This window comes from Agelaius phoeniceus, chromosome 2 (genome assembly GCF_051311805.1).
Source record: "Agelaius phoeniceus isolate bAgePho1 chromosome 2, bAgePho1.hap1, whole genome shotgun sequence".
Classification (NCBI taxonomy): Eukaryota; Metazoa; Chordata; class Aves; order Passeriformes; family Icteridae; genus Agelaius; species Agelaius phoeniceus.
The window spans coordinates 90,690,878-90,716,765 of NC_135266.1; the positions used below are offsets into that span (position 1 = coordinate 90,690,878).

Below are 25,888 nucleotides of genomic sequence, written 5' to 3' on the forward strand. Positions count from 1 at the left end.
GCTTGTGGCACCATACATGTTGAGTGCTATTCTGATTTTAAACACATTGATAGAGAGGTGTCAATTTACCATATAGACATACGGTAACAATTATTGGTACAGGAGGAAGAGAAATCTGAGCAATGTGTGTGAACTTCCAATCAGATATTTAAAGCAGTGTTGCTTCTGGGATGTGCAAGGCAGCTTTGGCTGGGTGATTAAAATAGCATTATGGAAATGTGGTAGCTTGAGTTGACAGAACATCTGTGTGAGGGTAGTCACTTCCTTAGAGCTCTGTAGGACCTGCCAGAGGGTTTCCCATGCAGAGAAGCCTGGTACCATCTGCTTACCTGAAAGTTTGCCATCTCTGAGTCTGCATTATGTGCCACTTGCTACTTTTACTTTGTAACAGCCATTTTTACTTTGTGATTTTTTTGCTAATTATTTAGTATTTGAACAATTAAGAACTTTCAGACTAAGACCATACTAATATCATGGCTATTGCTTTAAATTGCTAACTTTCTCCGGCTGTTTTTCTTCTGTTGGTGAGCGCTTTGGTGCTTACTCTTGGAGATCACGCTACCAAGGAGACTCAGAGTGTAAAAGGAGGGAGCTATCTTATTTACTGTGATACCCCTACAGACACCAGAAGAGGATATTCCTTCAGTAATATACTTCTCATTTTCCAAGTAGAGAGGGTGGGAAAAGGGAAGGAAGTACCTGGTTAGGAATGGGAACCTAGAGGAGAGGGGTGAGATTGAGCCAGAGCTTGCAGAGGACCTTGGTGGTGATGAGGAGCAGCAGTTTATTTGAAAGCTGGAGTTGGAAACTGCACTTGGAGCAAAATAGATGAGTGTAGGATAACTCTGAAATACTGCTTTTTGGTTTCCTTCCCTTTTTCCCTAAGTAGAAAAAGATTATTGTTGTCTCAGGTGTAAGAAGAGGCAGGCATTGGCTGTGTGAGATACCAGAGACTAATCAGAGGCCTTGGGGAGAGGAGACATTTGGTGGAAGTTGATAGTTAGGAAGGCAGAAATAACATTTAAGATGGTAGGAAGTGACTCTTGCTGATGGAAGAAGCAGTATCAGTGGGGTAGAGTAGAGGAAACCATGTAGCTGAGCGATGGAATAGATAGAAGTGATAGTAGGGAATGGCCATGGATAGTAGTGGTTAATGGCCACGTGAATTTGTGTGCAGAAAACACGCTACTTGTACCTTGGGCTTTAGTTTAACACCCCTGAACATGCAGGTCTAAACACTTTGAAGCTCATTTCCTGTTCTGCTGTGTCCCCAGACATTTAATCTTGACTATATTCTAGCCTCAACATCAGTGTTTGGGCAGTCGGCCAGTTAGGAGACCTGATTTGGCCTGAAATGATCCATAATTTTTCAGCTGGCTCAGCTCACCACTGCCTGAATGGCTTGTTGCCCAGTCTCCTGAGTGCCAGCATAAGGAGTAAGGGAGCTTGCTTTTACAGGACCACTAAAAGAGAAAAGAATGATTTGTACAGAGATGGTGACCAGTGTAAGGAATATAGGGTTATAACATCCTTTATCCATAAACCAATATTTCAGCTGTTACAGTTGATCATTCTAGTAATGCTGCAGTCACACACAATCAGTCTTTAACCTACTAAATCAGCAGCATGTATGGACATCCAAGCATCCTTACGTGCCACTTCTTGTTTCTGCAGAAGTGCTAGTTTTGTAGCACTGTAGCACATTGTCACTGGCTGTGACAATGCCAGGGAAGCTGTATTCTGGGCTTTATCTGGCTGGTGGTCAGCAGAGGGGACCCATATTGATGGTGTGTGCAACTCTTATTTACCCAGGGATATCTTCTTACCACACAGGTTAGCTTCTCAATCTCAGGTGCGCAGTGAAGGCAGTATTGTTACTTCTGCAGCTGGAAGTAGGGTCTGCAGATGGGTCCCCTCTCAGTTTGTCAGAGAAGAGCTTCCCAAAGCTTAACCTGCCAAGGCTTGTGCATGCACTGGTGTTCTGTGCTGTAGGTGCTGTTTCAGTTGTCCAGTTATCATTTATCTCACCATGTTTTTATCCAATAGTCCTCAGTTTCCAGCAGATCCTTGCTGTATTGCTGTTGGGACATTTCACTTGTCAGTAGCTAGGTATTAATCAGCTTAAATATAATGTGCAACTGTAACTGGAGTCTCTTTTTTTTTTGCTGTGAGCTGAGATGTGTGAAACCCTGTCAAGGTATTTTCTCTTCCTCTGTTGTTTACATAGATAGAGAATGACAGCCTCCTGCTACTAGCTCAAATGGTGGATTCTCTTAATGACAAAAAGCTCCAGGATTTCTGTTTTGAAATACAAGAATATTTAAATGATTGTCATAATTTTCAGTGATTGCTGCTTCTTAATTTTCTTTAAAAACACACCCTTATCCCTAACTGCAATTCTATATGATGAATGTCTTTTGTCAGCCTATTTTCTGTTGTCTCAGGTTCTGTTCTTAAGGCTGCTTACTTGATGCTTCTAGAAGTCAGTAAGACATTGCTGCTCACAGTTGCTGTCTAACTTTTCCTGGCTGTTAGTTGAAACTAAAGGAAGTTTTCAAACCCTGTTCTTAATAAAAAAAACAAACGGGGGGTTGATAGAGGTGTTGGCTTGTTAACTATGTTGCTTGAAAAGTTTTCTTAGTCTGTGTTATGATTTGCTTGGTCTTTTATCCGAAACATCAGTAGACCAGGAGTTTTCTTCTTTCTACTCTTCATCCTGGAATAATACATTTAGTGTGGGTGTTTTTGGACAAATTCTTTTCAAGTATGTCCTCTCTTGTTCCTTCATTTTAGAACAAGCTTATAATGCCTGTGTAGAATGTCACAGAAGCATCTGTCCTACCACATGTGGAGAATGAGGCTGTCCTGTTCTATTAAGTATTTAGAGCATATCTTCAAGCACTTCTCATTGCAAGGAATTAATGCAGCTTTCACTGTGATAATCTTACATAGTGATTGCAGCAAGCTTTTGATACCTGCTGAATGAAAGTTTTCAAGCTCTAACTTTATGAGGGTAACAGGCAAAATCCTGCTTCTCTTTTGCTTGAAGATTCTCATATATTGCTGTTTCTGTATGTCAGGTGAAATGTTCAAAAACTCGCAGACAAATATTGTTCTCTTATTGGGCTGAACAATCTGAACAAAGGCATGTGCACATCAATAGATGTGCTAAAAATTCCTTTGCTTTAACATGTGCATGTGCAGAAACTAAATTTTTCAACTGACTAAAGCTCCTACTCAGAACTTCAGTTTCTGGAGGCTATTATTTGGGTCCTTTCCATTACTCCTGAAGATTTTTTGGCATGACTTCAGAAACTTTCTTTTCTTCTGGTAGTATCATGTGTAAAAGGAGAGATTTATAATTCTGGGGTCAAGGAAAATCAGAAGAGGAGGGAGTGCAAGGTACTGTGTATAACACACATGTGTGATTGTAGTTCCTTTGTTGTCACTTTGTTCTTGTGTTTGTCCCCATATCCTCCCAAAATTGCTGTACAAATCTGAGGTTTGAACCCAGCATCCTGTCTTGGCACAACTCTTAGGCAATGTGGGTGGTAGAGAGGGTGAAGGAGTAGCAAGTCAGTACTGTAGTGCTGAACATGTAGAACAAGCTTCTGTGGAGTATGCGCTGAAACAGTTGCTGGTAGTGTACAAAATGGAACCCACGATTCATTTTCCTTGGGTAAAAAATATTTAGGAATTATGTTTCTGAAAAGTCAAAAGCTTCTCACTCCCAAGAATATTAAAATATGTAGAATAGCAGTTGCACATGCAACTTGTGGGTCTGCATGTGCTTGAAAGAGTGAAAATTAAGGTGTAGCAGAAACCAGTGATATTCTTGGGGTTTAGGTGTTTGAATTTATTGTTTTTAATCTAAAATTAGCTAAGTCTAGCTAATTTTAGAGTAAAAACCATAATTTTTCAGCTGGTTCAGCTCACCACTGCCTTGAATGGCTTGTTTCCCAGTCTCCTGAGTGCCAGCATAAGGAGTAAGGGAGCTTGCTTTTACAGGACCACTAAAAGAGAAAAGAAGTCTAAGTCTAGCTAATTTTAGGATTCTGTTTAATGTTGGGTAGCTAAGTTAGCCACCTTTTCCCTGAAAATTCTTTTATTAAAGCAGCTTTGTTTATTATAGTGAAAAACTTGAGTTTACAAATACTCAGTTTTGTATGGAATAAAGAAAAATAGGTAATGCTTGTGAAGATTGTAACGTGGTGACCTCTGCAAAAGATGAGCTTTGAGCGATATGGAAAATGCAGTAAAGCTTCAGACTCTACAGCAACTTTTGTGATGTATGCCAACTTACAGAATGTACCACTCTTATTTTCCTTTATGTCTTGTGTTGCTGGGTTTAAATATTTGGGTTTTTTTCCTATTGGAAACTTAGTTTTGGGCAATAGTAGTAGACTAGAAATAATATTTAAGAGCTTAATGCTGTATGTGGGAGTTCTCTGGTTCCTTTTATTTCTGCTTGAGCATATGCTTCAGTATCTGATCTGTGCCATCAACATCAGTGGGACTGCCTTGTCCTATATGTAAATGTGCTTATTTATAAAAATTCCTTCTTTAAGAGGAAGCAGAGATGATGCATTGGTCTTGCATGAGAACTCAGTTCATTACTTCCTCAGTGTCACACAACCAACTATGTATTGTTCTGCCTTCATCAAACTGCTCTTTGTGTTGATAAATAATACAGAATGCAAGGTGGTGGTCCATGCTGTCTTAGACTTGACTGTAGCGAGTAGAGTGTAAATACGTTGTTACATACATAATTAAATTTGTGTAACAGCAGTGTTTCCAGTGACTTAGAGTCATTTGTAGTAGAAAATACTGTGGTTTGACATTGTTAATTGTAATGGGCCTCTGAAATTAATCCTGAATTAAAATAATCCTGCTGGTTTTTGGTGGATTGAAACCCACATCAAAATAAACCTTACATTTCCAAATGGAGAATTCTTAGCTTTTTATCCTACCCAATTCTCTTGTTTGGTATTGATTTCTTTTTCTGTTTATTACTCCCCTAGTCTATATGTATTTTTTTCTCCCATTTCTTATAAAGTTCTTTCATCTTTATTGTTTTTAAAAAAATAAAGTCTCTCTCATTTGGGTGCTAGTTGGAAAGGAAGATCTAATGCTCGAGTCAGTATGGTGCTAGGACACAGGAAGTTATTTAAAACAGTTTTACACAGGACAACGTACCACCATTCTTCTCATTCAGTTTTCTTGAGGAAACAGGAAGAGATCCTAAATTTCCTGAACTTTTAGTAGAATTTTCAGAGTCCTTTTGTAGGCATAAGATTGATTAATAAAAGATATATTTTCCCCTCTATATTTGCATTTTAAGTGCTTGGACCAGATTTAAGACCTTGTTCTGCAGATGCTTAATATTCTGCACAGAAGTAATTAGTTGCAGATGTTATCTCAAGTTCCTTTAATCATCAAAAAACTGAAATAATGCCTGTTTTTGATTGTGTTAGTGCATTGAGGCAAATGTGGTTGTATTCTATTTTACAGTGGAGGAGCAGAAGAGATACAAAAGAGATGTGTTTGATAGGGCTGTAGTGATTGAAAACTCCACATTGTTGAACTCTGTGCAACTACTGCTTTTTCTAATGAAGTGGTTTTGTACCCGAATGACATTAAGACAGTAAAAACTAAATGAGTTTGCTTATATCTAGTTGAAAATGTGTAATTTTGTTTGCTCACCACTAGTGAATGTTGCATTAATTGCTGTTGGGGTCTTAAAAAGTATTATTTTTCTTCCTGAAATAGTTGATCTGATTCTTCTGAAAATCTGTTTCAGCTGATACTGTAACTGCAAAACAAAGAAGTTTCATGTAAACTTTAAATGTTTACAGTCTCTAGTGACCCTTCTTAGCATTGACAAATGCCTGGCTGCTCATGTAAGTGCAAGTGTAGGAGTGTTTGTAGAAAACAACTACTTTTCTTCCCTAGTAAAACTTGAGCTGACTGTACCAGCAGTGCTTCCTGAGCTTGGCATCCCTGTCCTTTTTTAAGTTGTTTTTTCAGATTACATGGCTGCTGTAGACAGAGGTGAGGAACAAATGCCTTTGCTAATGGTCACACCACTTGACAGATTCTCAAAATAAGTTTTACCAATTCTGTTCATGTAAATATTCATAACATAGGAAGCAAATAATTCCCAAAGGATGATCCCTTACCTTCATATCTTTTTTTCCTTCTTCCTTCAAAGGCTATACATGTTCCACATTTGATAGTGTTAGCTGTACTATTTTGGTCTTAACTGGAAGGTATGTTTTTTTCTTTTTATTATGGTTGTAAAAAACCCCTATGAGTTATCTTTTATGTTAACACTCTTAATTAATAAATTATTAGCATATGAAGATTCATGAAGGTCCTGGCTATGTTCCAAAATACTATACAAGATACCAAGGAATATTCAGTGTTTTTTCGTTTTGTAGAGGACTTCATGCATAAGGGATGTGCTTCAACTCTGCACTCCCTTCTGCAAGTTCTGTGTGCCCATTCAGTCTCTGTTTTTGAAATTCTTTCTAAATGTATTTCCCCCAGGATTTTGCTTGTCCTCATTCTAGTGCTGTTTCCAAGGCCCATACCTAAATTGGAGGACAAAGGAAAACAATTAGGTAGAGACACTAAAGGAGTAACAAGCACAAGGCCTCTAATGACTAGCATAGAAATCTGTGAGTTTAACATACTGGATTTCTGGAAATAGACATATTTTTTGCGTGTTTCTAAAAAAATGCATATAATGAATTACAGTTGCAGGGGAAAAAAATACAGAAAGGCAGGCTAAGGATGTCAGTAGTTAAGTGGCTTGTCTTCCTGGTGGAATTGCTGGGTGAAAGAAGCACAATCAAATTCTGAGGGCTTCTAATGATATGGGTTAAGAAAGACTGAATTTAGAATACTTGGCAACTAAGCAGATAAATTAGATGTAGTCAGGTTCTAGAAAATGGGAAGAATGCCCAGACACTGGCAATCTGGACAATGGCAAAGTTTCCACTGCTAAACAAAAGATATGGAAGGAAGATTAAAAGTTAAGTTAGTTTATTTGCCTTGAAGGTGACACCCAGCTACTACAAAGAAATGTCAGGGGCTAAGGTTTTGGTTTAAACACAAGATCAGATCTGAAACTGGATCTGTGAGCTTCCGTCATGGAGATGAGAAGTCTTGAGGGCAGTGATGAGGGTGGCTAAAAGCCCAGATTCTTGGTCTGAAATTTGGGCTACAAACAAGATCAATTAGGGGCATCATTTCTTGCAGAGGGGTGGAAGGAAATTTTATTTGGAGAAGGTCTGCATAGACTTTGTGGGAGTATTTAGGATTCAAGGAGAGTGCCTGTGTCAGTGAATTCTCTCTTCTCCCTAGTATTGTCCAAACAAGTTGAATGATTACAGTGAGGAGGACTGGCATCCAGAGTGGTGGCCATGCCCTTGTTGAAGACCAAGGAAGGAAGCTAGTGAAGCCTAAGTTGGTGCAAATAATAGTAAAGGAAGATAGGAAGCAGGAAGATGAAGGAGGTCAGGAGGAAGTGTCACAGCGAGAGGAAGAAAAGCTAGAACTGGATGGAAAGGGATAGGAGTTGAATAAGATTTTGTCTCATCTTCCTTCTGTTTGAGGAACAGTGCTCATGTCATATGCAAATCTAACCACTTGCTAGAAAAAGATTTTACTGTCATCTTTGTCTAAAAAACCACTCAAGGCATCTGTTTTTTGGGGTAATTTTCTGGGCAGTAAATCACAGAATCAGAGAGTATCTTGAGTTGGAAAGGACCCAGAAGGATCTTAGAGTTCACTCCTGGTACTGAGGGAACAATCTCAAGAGACACCATGTGCCCGAGAATGTTGTGAGAATGCTCCTGGAACTCTGTCAGGCTCAGTTCTGTGACCACTTCTCTGGGGAACTGTTCCAGTGCCCAGCCACCCTCTGGGTGAAGAACCTTTTCTAATGTCCAACCCAAATCTCTCCTGACACAGCTTCAGGCCATTTCCTCAGGTCCTGTCACTGGTCACCACAGAGGAGAGATCAGTGCCTGTCCCTCCTCTTCCCCTTATGAGGAGGCTGCACCCTGCAATGAGCTCTCTCCTCAGTCTCCTCCTCTCCAGGCTGAACAGACCAAGTGACCTCAGCTGCTCCTCACAAGGCTTCACCTCCAGACTGTTCACCATCAGAGGATTGCTCTCCCTTGCACACTCTCTAATAACTCAATGTCTTTCTTGTAGCACCCAAAACTGCCCCAGCACTCGAGGCGAGACTGCTCCAGTGCAGAGCAGAGCAGGACAATGCCCTCCCTTGCCCTGCTGGTTATGCTGTGCCTGATGCAATGTTGGCCCTCCTGGCTGCCAGGGCACTGCTGACTCAGGCTCAACTTACCTTTGACCAGGAATCCCAGATTCCTTTCCAGAGGTTTTCTGTATATGGAAAAGTTGTTCATTGGTAGTTTTTCAAAGTGTATTAGGTATGTTCTCTTCTGATGTCATAATGAACTGTTATTAACTCCCTTGGGGAAGAAGGGTTGAAATGGGGAATATTCTGCATTTCAGCATTTCATTCCCAGGCCACCACATAGATGCACAAGTAACTGTGTAGTGTGTGTATATAGCCCATGTAGGTATTGGTGTTTTAAGTAAAACAGTGAGCAGGTAGGATGCTTGCAGATAACTAAAAATGCATAATGTTCTTAAAGTAGTTAAGAACATTGACAAAGGACAGTTTGACTTAGTAGTTTTTTTTTTAAATAACAAAAACTTTTTCCTATTAAGTTATCATCTATTTACTCTGCCTGTGCTAGAGTTTTAGGCTGTGTCCATCTGCAAGGTTGTTTTAAACAAAGGTGAAAATGTATTTAGAAACAGTGTTTTGAGGATGAAACATTCAGTTGAAAACATGAATAAGATTCTTCTTAGTCTGTTTGGAAAATCTTTATAACCAATACTTTGACAGCATTTTTGATACACCAAAGTTACCTCCATGCCTGTAGGATTAATTTATTTTCCAATAAAAATATTCCTTTCTAACCAGTGATCTCTGACTCTGTTCATTACCTGAAGAAAAGAAATTCAGTCTAATAAATAACAACCTTCACTTGCCTTGAAAGAGAAAATTCTTGCTAAGTAACAGCCTCCCTGTTAATGGTGGAGCTTCCCTCTTCATCTGTCACAGACACATACAGCTCTGGTACTCCTTCATGAGCCTACTTCTGATGTCTCAGAGCAGCCCAGCAAATTGGGAGAAGGTGGTAACTTGCAGGATGATCATGATGAAAACCAAACATTAGAACAAATAATCAGGCCTCTTTTTCTGTACGTGCTTGACACTAATACAGCCATCCATACAGTAAGGGTGATCCAGCAAGATCAAAACCCAGCACAACTGCTCTGTTCTTTCAGTTCTTCCTCTTTCAGACTCCAATCATGTGAGCGGCAGTATATGTATCTCCATGCCTCATGTATGCCATGAATGCATATTCACCACATACTGAGAGAAAGTAGTGGAGTTGTGATATGTGGGGATATTATAAACTGTGTATGCTGAAAGACTGAAGTAAAGTCTTGTAGTTAGTGTGTGAAATGCTTCTTAGGTGCTGACTCTCAAACTATTTTGTTTTAATTAGTGCCTGTTTTATTTCATTGTCTCTGAAAGTAGCCTCTGGTTAAAGGTCAGGTGTGGCCAAAGGGCAAAAGTTCACGATTTCCACACAAGAGGTTATTTATGAATGATAGGCTTACACAAATATTTGTGTCCTCTGACAGTTGTCTATCCATCTGCTGAAAATCCAAATGATAATAAACTGTGTGTCCTTTCTGTATAGTAAGCCAGTGGCCTACTTTTTAGTGGCAAGAACAGTTGCTGGTGGCCTGCTTGCTTTTCTTGACTCTGTTCTAATTTTCATTTCTCTTTTTAAAATCTTGAATCTCACAAAGAAATTTGAACAAATTTTTAGAGGGTTTTTTTTTTCAGTTTGCTTTCTAAAGAGCCTGTTGTGTCACAGCAGATAGGAAAGACTTTTGTTAAAAGTCATTGTCTTGACAAGTGAGGCTTGGGAGCTGTTCAGAAGGCTTGCTACTGTGTGCATAATTAAAGCACATTAAGTTCCAGTTGGTGATTTGGGTGTCAAGCGTTATAATTTGTGGTCTTCTCTGAATGATATTTGGGCAGCTCATGGACACTTTGAGAGCATACAGTGTTCCTGCATAGGCAGCTGCAATAGCTCATGGCAGTGATTGTTTAAAGAACTTGCACCTGTTTCTAGTTTCAGATTCTAATTATTAGATCTATTTATGGTTCTTCTTGGCAAAAACATTCTAATCACTGGTTATTTTAATAACATTGGTTGTTTTAAAGTAGCTACTGCTGTAGTTTCATGGTACTTGAACATCTCTTGAGACACTTGAATAAGATTAGGGATGTCTAGAAGTAAGTAGCTTTCTCTTAGATAAGGTTTTGAAGATTTGCTCAAAATACTTTAAATTTTAAGAGTTTACTTATGTTGCTTGGAAGCTGGGGTGGGATACGGAAACAGTTTGACAGGTTTTGGTATACGTGTTTATGCTGGGATTTTCTCCAATCTTATATTTTTAGATTGATCCTTCTGAGGTTTCTGAGTATTTTAATATAGTGCTCTCTGCATGTATTAAATTGTTGCTTACGCCTTCCTCTGCTGGCCAGGAAGCTTGGTGACTTGAGGGGGTGTCAGCTGCTCACACATAATCAGTCTTCTCATTCTCTTAACTTTATTCTGTATTTTCACTGAATTCTTGTTGCTTAAGAGCTCACATGAAATATATGGTATTGTTATTTAGGGGTGTGATTTTTCTTCTATCAGGGTCTTATACTTGAATACATTTAAAAATATGTCTTCAGCTGGCATGTAGAATATGAGGTGTCAGGTATCTCATGCTGTCCATCATTGGTAATTGCACAGAGAATATATGTCTGCAGAAGAAGCTCTTGTGCTATCTCCTGTAAACTCCCTCAAATACCTGTTGACCTTTCTCTTCATCTTACTGTTTGTTTATCTCAAAATGTCACTTCCTGGAAGAAAGGCTTTGAGCTGATCATAAAGTTAGCATTGGGATTTTTCATCTCTATTGAGTCTGTTTATTTTCTTCTGAGTGACTGAAGGAAATCAGACTGTGCCATTCAAACTTTCTTAATGGCTCTAATTGGATTATCATGCTCTAGAAATGAACAGCTTTTGTATGTTTATACAGTGGTTCCTGCAGTGTAGACAGATGTGAGTTCAAAACTTGTTTGCCAATTTATGGCTGTTTCATGCACTTTGAATCTGGAAACAGATGAAGTTTGTAGAGTGATGGAGCTTGTATTATGGTTGTTGCACGTCACACCTGGAACTGAAAAGTTAAAAAAAGGTAAAAGCAAAATCTTCCTGGCACTTGATATTGACGGTGCAAAGTTAAGGTGGGCAAAGCACATCGGCAGTGACTCATTTCAGTGAATCAGGCTCACTGTAACTACTCAAACTTCATAATTCTTTTTCACACAGGGGGATTGTATTTAGGCACTTCCAAGTTAACCATGTGTTTTACCAAACATATTTCTATTTATCAATAAAGTAATTAGGTTAATGTAAATATACCTTGACCAGCTTTTTATTAAGGTCTGAGATACACTGTTACCTTTTCCCTCATAAAAATGCAGTTATTTCAATGATGGTTGATCCTTTGCAAAAAGAATTTCAGTACCTATCAGCAAAATATTAGTGAATTTAGTCAGAGAGTAAATACTGTCACTTGCCTAAAGATACTGAATTTTGAATATGGGAAATGTACCTGCAAAATACATTATTCCCACACTGAAATATTTTGACTCTTAACCGTTCAGTAACATTTCAGATTTCTCATTCTCTGTCAAGCACCTCTTTGTCTCCTTTACTGTCTCTTGGGGAGAGCATGACTGTGGGACTGATGTCTTGTTCTGGCGACCTCATTCTCTCTAGTTGCATCTTATGCAGAGCCCTCTGCTAGCCTTGGAAAAGCTTTCCAGAGCTTCAGATCTTCCAAGTGGTAGAAATTTGTTCTGTTTTTGTTATTGCTATTTGAGCATGATATTGCTGCCACGACAGAGTGTGAGTAGCTTTTGCAGGAATACAAGGAAGTTTTTTTCTCATATAAGTGGGTCACAGTAGAAGTAAAAGTTATCCTAAATGGTATTACTTGTTTTCTCTTTTTAGAATAGTGTTTTGCTGCTTTGGAAGTTTTTTCTTTGCTTCTCAGTTAAGGGAGAGAGGCACTGATACCATTAGACAGTATTAATGATCTTGGATTTCACAGTTAAATTGAGGAGCTCAGTCCTTTGTTTTTTTATTGTTTGGAAGAAATATAGAAATATGGATGTGGTGGGAATCATTGAGAAAAGTGGCTGAAGAACTTCAGTTTGAAAGCATTTCCATCAGTGCATCTATTAAAATGTTGCTTTGTATTCCTATTACTGATATATTGAAGGTAATAATGCTGCTATAATTTATTTTAAATGCAAACCTAATAGCACTTTGGAAAAATGTAAGAGCTAATAAAGTACTCTGCGTAACAATGCATTTTTTTTACCTAATGCTTGTTTTAAAATGCCTACAACTTTTTTTGGCTTACATTAGTCATTGAGCAACTCTGTTTTTTAAAGAAGCTTGTAAAGGTGGTGCTATATTGAGAATCTGATGTGTGTCTTTCTGATGCCTTGAAATAGTTTAGGACTGGAATGGGCCATTTTTGTCTGTTGTTAGAATAACCTCTTTAAGCCAAGCTTTAGAACTCTTCATTCTATGTGCAAATCTTAAAACCTTGACTGATCATTAAAGATCACACTGTAAGATACTGAGTAAAATCAAGATGATGTTGGTCTTGTTGAAAGTGAATTTCAAAATAATGTTTTACTAAAAGCTCTTATGTGCCTAAATGGCTTTATAATTAATTCTGCTTTTAGTACTGATGGTTTAAGGACTTTACTGATTGGAACAATGAGTTGTGAATTGAAGGGAAAACGTGCTGTGGTGGGGGTTGTTAATAAACGAAGTGATTGTGGAGTTTTTTTGTAGTGGTTACTTCCAATCTTTTCAAGTTGTGTATGATTTATTTATTGTGGAGAAAGTGAAGAAGAGCCCTTCTGATTTCTTAAAAAAATATTATTGAATTATTGCTAGATATGCCTCTGCACACATCCTGTAGTTGAAGTACAACTCTCTAAATTCTTGAGTGGACAAGCAAAGCTGCTAATACAATCTAAAAAATTCCTATGATAAATTTTTCTACAATAGTGTGGTGGATGTGTGTGGTGTTCTTTTGGGGTTCTTGGCAAAAATAGTGTAGGATTGTGTACTAACGTAAATCAATAAACTTGTCTAAATCATTAGAATTGCTTAGAGAAAACCAGGTTAGGATGTGGCTTCTGTTGAAGCTGCAGTTTGTTTGTAACCAATATTTTTTTAGTAATGAGATGCTGACTAGCATTTGTGTCTCTAGAGAAGAAGAGGAACGTCTGAGAAATAAGATCCGAGCAGATCATGAAAAGGCTCTGGAAGAGGCTAAGGAGAAATTGAAGAAATCACGGGATGAGATTCAAGCTGAGATTCAGACAGAAAAGAACAAAGTAGTGCAAGAATTGAAAAAGAAAGACAGCAAGCCACTGCCCCCTGTTCCTTTACCAAACCTGGTAGGGATAAACAGCGGAGAACCAGCAGACCCGGATATCCGAGAGAGGAGGAACAAAATTAAAGAGGTAAAGATGATGATGATGATGTGGTCCTACCTGTTCTTGTGTCTGACAGCAGTTATTTATGTGGAATTTGGTTGCTGTGATTTATGTTAAGAAAGAAAAACAGATCTGCAAATCATGTAGTAAACTAAAAGTGGACAAGTAGTAATGAGCATCAGCATTATTGTATGCTGTTGGAGTATTAATATTTCACTGGATAACAACTTAAAAATTATTTTAAGGAATTTCTTGAGCTTGGTGGTATGGATTCAAAGTGATTTTGTCATTAACACATGGAAGAGTAAGAAGGGCATCTTTAAAGTAGGGCGTGACTTTGTGAGTTTCCTTTCAAAGAATGGAATATCTTACTGTGTCACAGGATGATTTTAGATGTTAAAACATAAGATTGAAAAGATAAGGAAAAAGAAGACCTGCTGCTAATATTTGAAAATTACCAAATTATCACATACTTTTTAAAATGTATTTTAAATGGGTTTTAAAAATTCAGTAAATTTAAATGGATTGAATGTGTTACAGGTAAGTGAGACAAACTGAGATCTTTGCTTAGGCTTTTGGTTCTGTGGCAGCTTACACTATGGGAATTGCTGTTTGTGGTCTTATCCTCTCCACTACTGGTTGACTGTGAGATTCATTGCCCCTTTTTGTCCTGGCAATGCCAATTTTCTATTACTATTGCCAGACGTTTCTCTGAGTCTGACCTTCTAACTAGTATAGCAAAAACATTGTACAGCCTCCATTTTTCTTTTTCTTTCCTGCACTCTGATGAGTTTTATGCCAAAAAATTGGTTTAGCAAAGCAGGAATGCTTCAGGCCAGATGCAGACAAGCACTGACTCTGTTACTAAAGAATGTCCAGGACAATAGCACTTAGTATTTACATCAGATAAATTTAATTTTAAATTGCAATCTAAGTTCAGTTCGCTTACAAAACCAAAAAGAAATCTGTCATTCACCTGTCCTTGTTGTAGGAAGTAGTTGTAGCTGAATTATGTGCCATTCTGTGGGTAGATCACCCATTCTGTAGGTAGACCACCCAAGCTGGAATTTTACTTTGAATATTAATGATGGTTAGATGGAATCCACTCTTATAAAGTAATGAGCAGCTGGTTATTATACATGAGTGATGCAGGGTCGAGCTGTATCACTATTTGTAGTATGTGCTCCATATAGAGCCCTGTCACAATCTGGATAGCTGAAGTGGCAAATCCTTCTGTGAGAGTTGTGCCTGTTAGTGATTACTGCAGAAGTGCTTTTGCTAGGAAGTTGTGTCTGGAATATTGGACCTCCTTGACCCTGCTTGGTTAGGGCTACTTCCTGAAGAACAAAATTGAATTGTGAATTTGAAAAGGCTCTACTAATTTGTTTGCAAACATTTTGAGTGAGAATATATATAACAGTTTGCTTTTCTAAATGTTTTTGTAGGGTGGACAGTGAGCAGCATGGTTGTCAACACTTCTTAATTTTTACTACAGATTACTGTAGCAAAATACCTTTGAGATGGATTTAATGCATAGAATAAAGTTGAGTTTACCAAGTAATGCAAAATTACTGAGCACAGCTAACAGTGAAGAACTAGCTAGAAGAAATAATCAACCAAAGCTCTTATAGACCAAGTCTGGAATTGGAGGGGGGATTGAAAATTAGTATTTGCCTTTCTGAGGTTGTTTGGTCAGATTGTAGATTGAGAGATTATAAACTCTAGGTTAGTAGAGAATGGCAATTTTCTTGGTCTCATGAAAAAGTAGTAAAATTTGGACCATTCTTGCTGATCTAAACCTAGAGGTATAGCAAAGTGTAAGGAACTCAGAGTAGTTTGTGAGTAAGAATCACCAGGTGGTGATCCTTAGCTGCAGTTGCCACACACCTCATGCTGTAAAAGGCTTACTTCTTTTTTTGATGATCAGCCTACGTGTGAGTCACACTGACAAGCTGTTTTTCTATTGCATAACTTGTTGATGACTACTATTATGGTTTCTGAAGTGTAGCTTTTCATTACCAGACCATAGGTGTTTGTGGGACTATGTTTTAAGTGGGTAAGTCCTTCAGTTAGGATAATAATGCCTTTGTCTTGAGCAGTTTTCCCTTGAGTGCACACTGTGCTTGTTACAGCCCAGGATCACGGGAGCATGAGTGCAAATTCTTTGTTATATGAATTGCCTTCATTGACTCAGCCACGTTAGTACTGTACCTACCAGGTGATCTCCAGAGTTCTTAATTTTTGTTTCATGCAGGGCAGGAGATTGTCACTTCTATAGTTAGGTGTGTGAAGGCATAGAACACTGCAGTGGGAGGTCTGCTGGGGAGAATGGATAAGCAGTAATGCTGAGGAACCATTGATGAACAATGTGGCTGAGATTAAAACATATATTAATAGTGTCAAATGAACAATATTTTATCTGAAGCCTGTTTTTGACAGCATCCCATGTGTCAGAAAAGACAGCAGCGATTTCAGAGATGTGAAGTGCATTTTGAAATCTGTTCATCACTGAGGTCCTCCCTCACTGTTTTATGTAACCAGTGTAAACAAATAGTCTGTGGAGATAGAGACACAGCAGAAAAAATGAACAAGTTCCAGGAGACAATATCTCTAGTGTAGGTCCACAACTGATATATATGAAAAAAATATATATATAATTTTTGGCATGTAAGACATGATGATTGCCTGAAAAATAGCCCAGGGAAGCTACTGACTCTGGTGGCTGCATATCTGGCTTCAGAATTCCTGGTGTTCTCAAGAAAGCATTTGACCTGCTTTGGTTTACTGTGAATTGTCCTGATAAATATTTGAGGAATTTCACTCTCAAAGAGCAGCTTTAGACTGTTCAAATTCACAAAATTAATGATGTTATACAGCCTATTTCACCTCCTATCAAATGGTGAAAAACTGTATAGAATTGGATGGAATGATGGGGGCTGTTTGTAACACACATGAGTCTTTACATATGTGAGGAAGGCTGGAAAATTTTCAAATGAGGATCCAGTTTTATTATTTTTGCAGAAAATATATTACCAGTTTTTCTTTCCAAATAGCAATTTGTTGAAGGCTGTTTTTTTTTAACATCTCTTTATAAGTGGTTTGGCAGTAGTTTAACATTTTAAAAAGGCATATTTTGATTTTAGAAAAAAGTGCATATAAAAGTAAAAAAGAATTTCTGTAATGCTCTTAAGAGAGCTTTGCAAAACATTTGGAAACTTTATATAATAGGAATGTTTGCTGAGCACGGAGAGGGAAGCTTCTTAAGGTCAAGGAATACAACTGGGAGCAGAATCTCCATCTTACTGGGGAGTTTTTTGTGTGTCATTTGGTTCTGATAATTATATATAGTGTTGCATTGTATTCTCAGGTTTAATTTATAAAATTGTATAATTTGTCTATATTCTTCTAAGAAGTTATTAATTATTTCAATAAGGAGAATTTATATGAGTTGACTGATTATTTTAGATGCACAGTGACAACTCTGAGAAATAAAGGTTTTCCACTTGCTTACCATACGTGCTTTATAGCACTTCTCTGGTGTATTAGCTTGCTCTTCAGGCTTTTAGAAGATGCTGTGGTGTTTAATTAACTGGTACTTTAAGAACAAACACATATTCTTGCTGTTACACTTTTGCTTTGTATTCATATTTTGGCTTTTTGTACTATGTAGAACAAAAATATTGAAAAGAGATTTTTTTTTAAGATTTTAAGTGCAACCTGTATAATTTTACAGCAAGGCTTTAAGATGTGTCTTTTCATTGTGGTTAATGCAGAGAAATTAAGAACAAATCCTGTCTTTCGGAAGTCATTGGCTTCGTTTCCAACTTAAGTTAGCCATAAATTGCTTGAGCACTTGGAATTTTGGCACTTAATTTCCATTATTGTACTCTTTAAAGGTGTTCAGAGCATTTTTTTTTCTTTCAGTTTCAAGGTAATCATTACATAGTGCTCTGGGGTCTATAGTAAGTTTTATTTCCATGGGAAGGTAAATTCTACCCAGTGAAATAAGGAAAATTTTGTAATTCTTTTTGCTCTATTCATGGTTCATGTTTTCTTTAATTTCAGCCTGAGATGTCACAGTATTGTCTTACTGCCAGCACTCATTTAGGATACTTGTTAAAATAGTGTATTTCATCCAATATTGGTTTTAATCCTATGCAGGTGATCCTTTCTCTCTGCTCAGCACTGGTGAAGCCACCCCTGAGTTCTTTGTTCAGTTTTGGATTCCCCAGTATGAAAGAGACAGGAGCATTGTTGGAGAGGGTCCAGAGAGAGACCACAAAGATGGTTAAGGGACTGGAGAGTCTCTCATCTGAGCAAAGGATGAGGCAGCTGGGCTGGGCAAGAGATGGAATTTTGCAAAATACCTGGAGGGAGGATGCCAGGAAGACAGAGGCAGGCTCTTTTCAGTGATTCCCAGTGGCAGGCACAAAGGCAGTGGGCATGCACTGAAACACAGGAAGGAAGCTGCACCTGAACATCATAAAGCATTGTTTTTTGTGAGAGTGGTCAAGCACTGGAGCTGGTTGCCTGCAGAGATTGTGGAGTCTCCCTCCTTGGTAATGACTGGGAGTGGACAGCTTGTTTAAAATTACCCTCCTTGAGTGGGGAGGTGGGACCAGATACCCTCCAGAGATCCTTTCCAACCTCAGCTATTCTGAAGTGAGATGATGTTTGTTGACTAAGCCTGTCAGCTGGAAGACAGCTTCTCCAGAATGTTACATGAGGGCACATGGTAAACTTAACAGCTAAATAATAATGCTGTAGGTATCAGATAGATTGGGAAATCTGAGTTCTCTGGAGCTTCTGTTCTATTACTTGTTCTTTGTTGTGATATGCAATTGTGTAATTACACAGTGCTAATTATAAATGCACTTTTTAAAAATCAAGCTGAAAGGAGGTGTGCTGTCCACAGAGGTAAGGTAGAGTTATGAAGTGACTGAAACTGCTGCCTGTACCATTCTTGCTTATGCAGTTTAAAAGCTCTTATTTTTAATGAGATGGGAGGGCAAGGTGGTATCTTTCTGATAAGCTGTTCTCAACCCAGCAAAATTCTGGTTGTGTTCCTGTGTGTCACAGCTTTCTGGTTAAAAAAAAAAAAGGTGGAGAAGACATTTAAACAAAAGTTATTGTGAAATGGACATCCAGGAAGTAGAGGTGCCAGAGTTAAAGGTCATTGAATAATAGAATGGTTTGGGTTGGAAGGGACCTTTAAAGGTCATCCAGCACAACTTGAGGTTCATTTGTGACATATGACACCTGTAAAAAGAGTTAAGTTTGGATGCTTTGCGCAAGTGAGGAGCAAGTCTATCTGGGAAGCTGGGGATGTTCTGACTTGAGTTCTTTTGCCAGTGAACTTCCCTCATCACAACTTCCCGTTTATCCTCTTTTAAAATTAGAGTTGTAATATATTGCCTGTTTGAAGAGAAGGTAGGAAGTTAATTTATTTAATATTAGTGGAGGCAATGTCAGAAGCACTTACAGATATGTGCCAAGAAGAAAAGTGATTAAAATGTATTTTCATCATGGTCTCTGGATGATACTCTAGAGGCTGCTAATACTAGTTAAGGAGTAACAGGTTGTTTTATAAGCAGCAAAACTTATGGTTTCCTATGGATTTTTGACCTATATCCCCTTATACCACCCTCTGCTGATCATGCACTTGTTGCTGTGAATATCCTCTTAGCTTCCTATTTGACTGCATGGATTGCAGTGTGTTCTGTGCCTTCTTTAGAGCTACTGGTGTGCTAAATGCTGCCCCCCTGAATGAAGAAAATGTTGAATTATAACTGCATTTGTCTCAGTCAGGGTACCAATTTGTATCAGTCTGCTTTATCTAGCCACAGATAGTTTTTCTTTTCCTCAACACAAAAAGTAGAGTATCTGGTTCCTCCAGCTCTTTAAAATCAAGTGTGAAATTAGAAAAGGGATTAAAAGGCTACTGTAAATGTATGTGTCAAATGATGGATATACAGACAGCAAGGTTGCATAAGCCTCATTCTTTTAAGAAATTGGGCTAAAAATAGTAAGTGTCCCTTCACCTGAGTTGTAATTTTTGTGCTTATTGAGGAAAGAGCTGTGTAGAAGAAAGAATTACTTAATCATCCAGAATCTTTTCATGCTACCTAAATCCTCTTTTCATAGTTACTATTCATACAACTTTCAGAGCTAATCTCATTTATTGTTTCTCATTGCAGTGTTTCTGATCTAGCCAAATAGGCTGCCTTCTCTGACTGGGGCACCTTTTATCAATATCTAAAACCAATTAAGAACAATTTCATTACTGCTGACACTTTACAGTCTTTGTTTCCCTGGTCAAATGTACTTAGACTTCTAGTTGGTTGCAATATCAGTTTGTAATAATCCATGCCTGTGAAGGGTTTTGCATTGTGTTTTGTAGCTCACTGCTCCTGACTTGCATTTCTAGTTATTTCCTGAAACTGAAGGACATAATTATCATCACCCAACTTTTTCAGTATTTAAGGTAACACTCCCTGCAGTGTGAATGTTTGTATAAAATCCATACACACACATTTTATATGTAAGTGTGTGTGTATAAAAATCTCTTTGCATTTACACACGTGTATACACATACACATTGTTTATTAGTTGGTTTTGTTTGCACATTATTTGGATTCTCTGTATTCTGGGTTTTCCAATGTAATCTGACAAGTTGAGAACAGGTAAATTTGTTTTCAGTTAGTTTCACTACACTCTTTTAAAGCTTATCTTAATTTTACTGAATTAGTGAAATCTGTAAATTAAAGATAAAATCTTTTTGATTGAGCCTGTTGGTAAACTAGTTTTCCATTTATATATTACAATGAATATTGTTCAGTTGGCACTTTGGCCAGTACAGGCATGTTAGGAGTGGCCCTGAACAAAGCTGTGCCCCAGCTTGTTGGAATGATTTTATAAAGAACTCATTTTACATTTGTTAAATCAATAATTTATGTCTGTGAGAAGCTTTGCAGCTTGGTGTATTTATTTTACTGGAATAGAAGAATGGAAATAAAACTCCTAGTGTGCAGCTTCATTTGCAATATTTCTGCTGCACATCCTGGATATGTTGATTTGATTCGTAACTTAAAATGCGCTACTCATGAAGAATGCAAGTTTTTGTTTGAGGCTATTTTAAAAATGAATCAATTTAGTCAAGTTGTAGAAATTACAGAATTCTCCAGTGCTCATGCAGTATTGGAAGCATGTTAAAAATTCAGGAAGGTGTTCATTATTAAAGGTGTCTTTTTTCCAGACCATTGTGAGAAGAACCTGTCTTTCAACAATGAATTAGCACATTTGCAGTATTTAAAACTCATAAATGCAAATTAAAATCAAAGAAATATGGGAATATTTCACTTACCTGATATTATCAGCCAAACAAAAATGAGCAAAACTCCAGGTAAATTTCTTATCTTCAGAACTGGGTAAATCAAAAGACTGCATGAAATCTAATTGACCTTACTTCTATTTTTTTTTTAATTTTGTATTTTTTATGCCATTTATTCTTGTGAAACAGAAATGCTGGTAGCAAAAATCATGAATTACAGCTAGATTGAAGAGATCTCTGTTTTAAATTACACATGATCTATTATACAAGTGACAATAGTGTGCTTTGAGCTATGGAGACTTTGATTGGAAAGCCAGAGCATCCTGTTATGTTCTTGTTAGTCATCTTTACATAATTTCTCCTGTAGTCCCCTCTGTGTTTGCTGGAGCAGCTCCATAGGATATATGCCAATGCGTTTTTAACATGCAGCTTTCCTGATGGTGTTAGCTCTCAAGTATTGATAGTAATGATGTTATTGATACATGGTCTGAGCTACTTGGTAGTTGATGTGTAACCTCTCACAGTGCATTCCATTTAGTCAGAGACCCTCTACATACAATACTGAACTACCTGAAACTCCCTACAGTTCACTCTAATTAGTTCACTCTGAGATTTGGATTCCTGATTTGCATCACTGGCATCTATTCTTATTTTCTGCTTTGTTACCAGAGGAATAGTGGCTAACAAGGCATCAGTTTTTGAAAGGGATTCAAGGGGAAACCAAAGCACTGCAGAACCCTGTGCCTGCTGAATGAACTGCAGATTACCAGAAAGCAGAACAGGGAATAGAATCACTGAGCATATAGATATGTATGATGTCCTGCTCTATTCCAAAGCCATAGAAGATCCCCAGAAGAGTCAACAAACATGTGAATAATGGAGAGATGGTTGGATACATAGTTTTAAAAAAATATTTGGCAAGGTTCACTGCTAATAGGTGTTGAACTAAGCAGCCATGGGATGGAGGATAGTTTCTGTGTTTGCCTGGAAAACTGGTTAGAAGGCAGGAAATGGAGAGTGCAGATAAACAGTGCTGAAGGTCACAGAGGACATGTGCTGGGGATCCATGCTCTAAATTATACAAATGAATTATTTAGAGTTTGAAAATGGATGTGTAGTGGTATGACAACTTTGCTGCCAACATGAAGAATTGCAGAAAAACCTTATGGGACTGAGTGATAATCTCTTTTTTTATTTCTCAGCTAAATGTAAAATGATGCATATTGGGGTTGGAGATGGAGAGATTCCAACTTCATGCTAAGTATGAAAAGCTGTGAGGTGACTTAGTACACTTGAGAATGAGAAATTGTGTTTTTTATAGTTCCTTGGAAATGTCACTGTAGTGCTTAATGGCAGACAGTGAGCAGATATTCAGCATTTCAGAGAAGGAGAAGAGAACAGATGAGGTTCTTTACCTCAGCCTGTGAAGCTCAGGTGCCCCTGCATCTTGTAAGCTTCTTGTAGTTCTAGTCTTTCAGCTTCAGAAAGGATGGGGTAGAACTGGCAGGGGTGCAGCGCTAAGCAGATGATGGCTAAGCTTAGACTGATGCCTAAAAGGACAAGACTGGAAGAAAGGAGCTATAGGAACCTCTCTCTCCTGGCTGATGTGCAGCTGTGGTTGTTTACAAAGTTGATCCAAGAGGCTCTACTTTTCTTTATAGCACAGCACCAATCAATCTCGTGAATACCATATTCTCTTGAAACCATGATGATGCCCAAGGTCAAAAATACCTGCATCATCTTGGGTTAAAAATATTTAGCTTTCTTGAACATTTTTGAGCAAGGTTCACTGCTGCAAGCTCTCCAGATTTAGGCTCTTTACATCTACTGTTCCAGTTCTCACCAATCTGACGGATTTTCCTATGTTATTTCATCAGGCATCTAAAGCTTCAAATATTTAATGCCTGCAAAAAGAGTTTCCCACTTTGCACCCATCTGATAAGTGATTTTGTTTTATTAATGGATTTGTTGCCCGATTTGACAGTAAAAGAAAATCTAGTGTTCTGTGTGTTAGGAACATATTCCAAACAGACTTTTTCAGTGACAGTGTTTAAAAATGCATGACAAAGGCATGAACTGATGCCTAAAATAATTTCTTTTGAGATAGAGTTCCCAGAAAAATAAATGTATGAGTTTTCTAAGTTTCATCAAAAATCTGAGTATACAAGGAAAAGATAATTTTTAAAATTAACATCCAACAGTAGGAAAATGGTTTTTAATTTTTAATCTGCCAATTGAGCAGTAATTTTGTCTAGCAAGTCCTTGGTTAATTTTAAAACAGAGTTTGAAGGTGGTTTATATAAATCTCTCAAAATTGTATCCTTAATCAGAATACATTGCTTTGAAAGCAAAACCTATTTGCTGTCTGTTATGCATGTTCCTGATGGAATGTCAGGAACCAGTAAATACAGCAATTTGCCAGAAAATTGGTTCTTTTGCTTGTTTCTCAGGACTCCTACTTTGTTTGCCAGTTGCCTGTCCTGTTTTTAAGACTGGACAGGGGTTTTTGAACCCATTCTTACCTTGAATTACTGTTTTTGACATACTGCTGTAGTGGTAGAACTTCCTTACAACTCTCTTTTCAATAATTGTAGCCTTCTTTTATTGTTTGTCAAAAGACATCATTGCCACTCTGTCTTTATAAAACTTCTTTATAAAAATCTGATTTCCCAGTGACTGTAGGAGATTAGATCCCATGAACATGTTCTAAAGTCAGCAAAACCAATTAGATAATGGTGTACCTAGAAAAGCAGTTTCATTTGGCACGTCCTGCTTCTTGCTTTTCTGTCTGTCTTGCAGCAGAGTCCAAATTAGTCTTTTTTGTAGAATTATCAAGTTGTATTTACAGCAGCATCTTGCTGGTTGTTATTTCCATTACATCCCATAAGAAACATTTTCAAGATTAGGATGCAGCAGACCAATACCCCATGAATGATTTGCTTTCAAAAGCAAGATCTGTCATTAATGGTGTCAGTTAAAAGTCCATTGCCTAAACTGCTTGTTCTCTGGTGGCCAGATTGCAAGATGTGTATATGACATGCCCAAGTTCCAATCCTTTCCTGTGACAAACTGCTATCAGGTATGAAAATTTCAGCTATGGAAATGTGTGTCTTGTAGTTTTCGCACTAACTGATCCATGCTTGTAATTTTCATTCTACTGAGCCTGAGGTACCTCTCTTGAGTTCTTTAAGGGCTGGGTACATTTGTTTTTTAAATAGTTTTACTTTCTTGCTATTATCGGTAGTGCCGATGTTCCAGTCAGTTCTGAGACTAATCTGTCCTGTTAAAGACAGAGCTTTGTTTTAGGAAAAGCCTGTCTATCCCTGCAGCTATTCTTCAGCATTTCCAATTTGCACTATGCAAACACTACCTAGCATACTTATAGAAATAATTTTGTTTTTTCAATCAGGAGTTCATGTTGTTTGTACTTTCTGAGCCAAAATGCTATCCTCAGTTAAATTTTGTAGCTGTCAGAGGCATCTGTCTTCTTGTGTCTCTCCAAAGCTTTCATGTGCACAACTGCTCCCAATGGTATAGATGTTCTGTCTATAGTATAACATGCTACCTGTTCTGGCAGGAACAGAAACCTCCATGTTGTTACAAGATCTCTTGGCATATCATCCTTACAAAAGTTAATACTGTATGCAAGAGCTCTGGGGCTTCTCACTTGTGTGTAATGTGCAGCTCTCTGCTAACATGATATCATGGAGTCTGCTTGCTTTGTGGTGGAGGAAAGCAGCGAGTTGAGTGCTGGAGTAACGCTCCAGCATTCATCTGGAAACAATCAGTTGGCTGCTTAGTGTCATAAATGATTCTTGAGGACTTAAAACACCATATTCTTAGTTTTTGGGGCAGGCAGAGAGGCAGGACAGGCGTGTTTGTGGTTACCAAAGTAGCTTAGTCTCCTCAAAATATGATTTCTTATCTCAGTCTTAGTTGATGCAGTCAACTGTGTCTTAGTCTCTTGTGTTGACTTGTTTCAGGTCTCACTAGTGTATTCTTAAGTTACTTCTGCTTTAATTCATGCATCCATTGAAATGTACTCCTTTTCAGTTTTTCTCTTAAAATTTTCTTAGGATAAATTATATATATAGAAACATCTTGTGTTGTATGTATTCTGTTTTAGCCCTTTGTAATTTGCATGCATTTTTTGGGTTTCTTCAGAATGAAATATTCTGTAATAAATTATGTACTTTCCCCCCAGAAGTACAGCGAGTTAGGACAGTGAAATATTCCACAACTAACATTCTGCTGTGAGGAAACAAGTTGTTCTTCTCCTGGACTTAGCTAGTTTTGGTCTGTTCTGGTATTTGCTATCAGAATGTTAATGGCTATTTGATTCTTCTTCATGAAATATTTATTTGGGACATCCAAAGATCTCAGAAACCCAGTTTCCCTTATGTGCAAGCCAGTTGGTTGGATCTGCCTCGTCGTGGTCACGTGTTGTTTAGTTATCTCTCTGCTTTCAAACACAGAGTGCACTGGTCAGTCTTTAGTTTAATCCTCTGGTTGTTTCTAAACCTTTAAGTCTGTTTTTCCAAGTAGAGTTTTTAGGACTGGCAGGATGCAGGTTACAGCAGGACCCTTCACAGAAGTCTTGGCTGTCCCCAGTCCTTAAGTCTACCCTGACTAGATAAAGCCTTAAGTAGCCCAGAGTGATCCCATAAGTGATCATACTTTGAGCAGGAGGCTGAGCAGGAGAGGCATCCTGAGGTTCCTTCCCATATGAATGATGCTGTGAGTCTCGATTTTATGATAGTAAATTAATGAGCAATTTTATATGGAAAGTTGTAGGTTTGTTCTAGATAACATTAGTGAGAACTCTCAGAGGAACTTCTGTGCTTACTGCCTGT

The 25,888-nt window shown here is 37.9% G+C and overlaps 1 protein-coding gene across 1 annotated transcript in view; it reads left to right on the plus strand.

Annotated features, from left to right (window-relative positions):
• MAN1A2 (mannosidase alpha class 1A member 2) overlaps positions 1-25,888 on the plus strand; it is a 130,444-nt gene that overhangs the window by 16,667 nt on the left and 87,889 nt on the right. Inside the window, exon 2 of the mRNA XM_054653295.2 lies at positions 13,477-13,732. Within this exon, the coding sequence (XP_054509270.2) occupies positions 13,477-13,732 (256 nt within the window). The remainder of the gene's footprint in view (positions 1-13,476; positions 13,733-25,888) is intronic.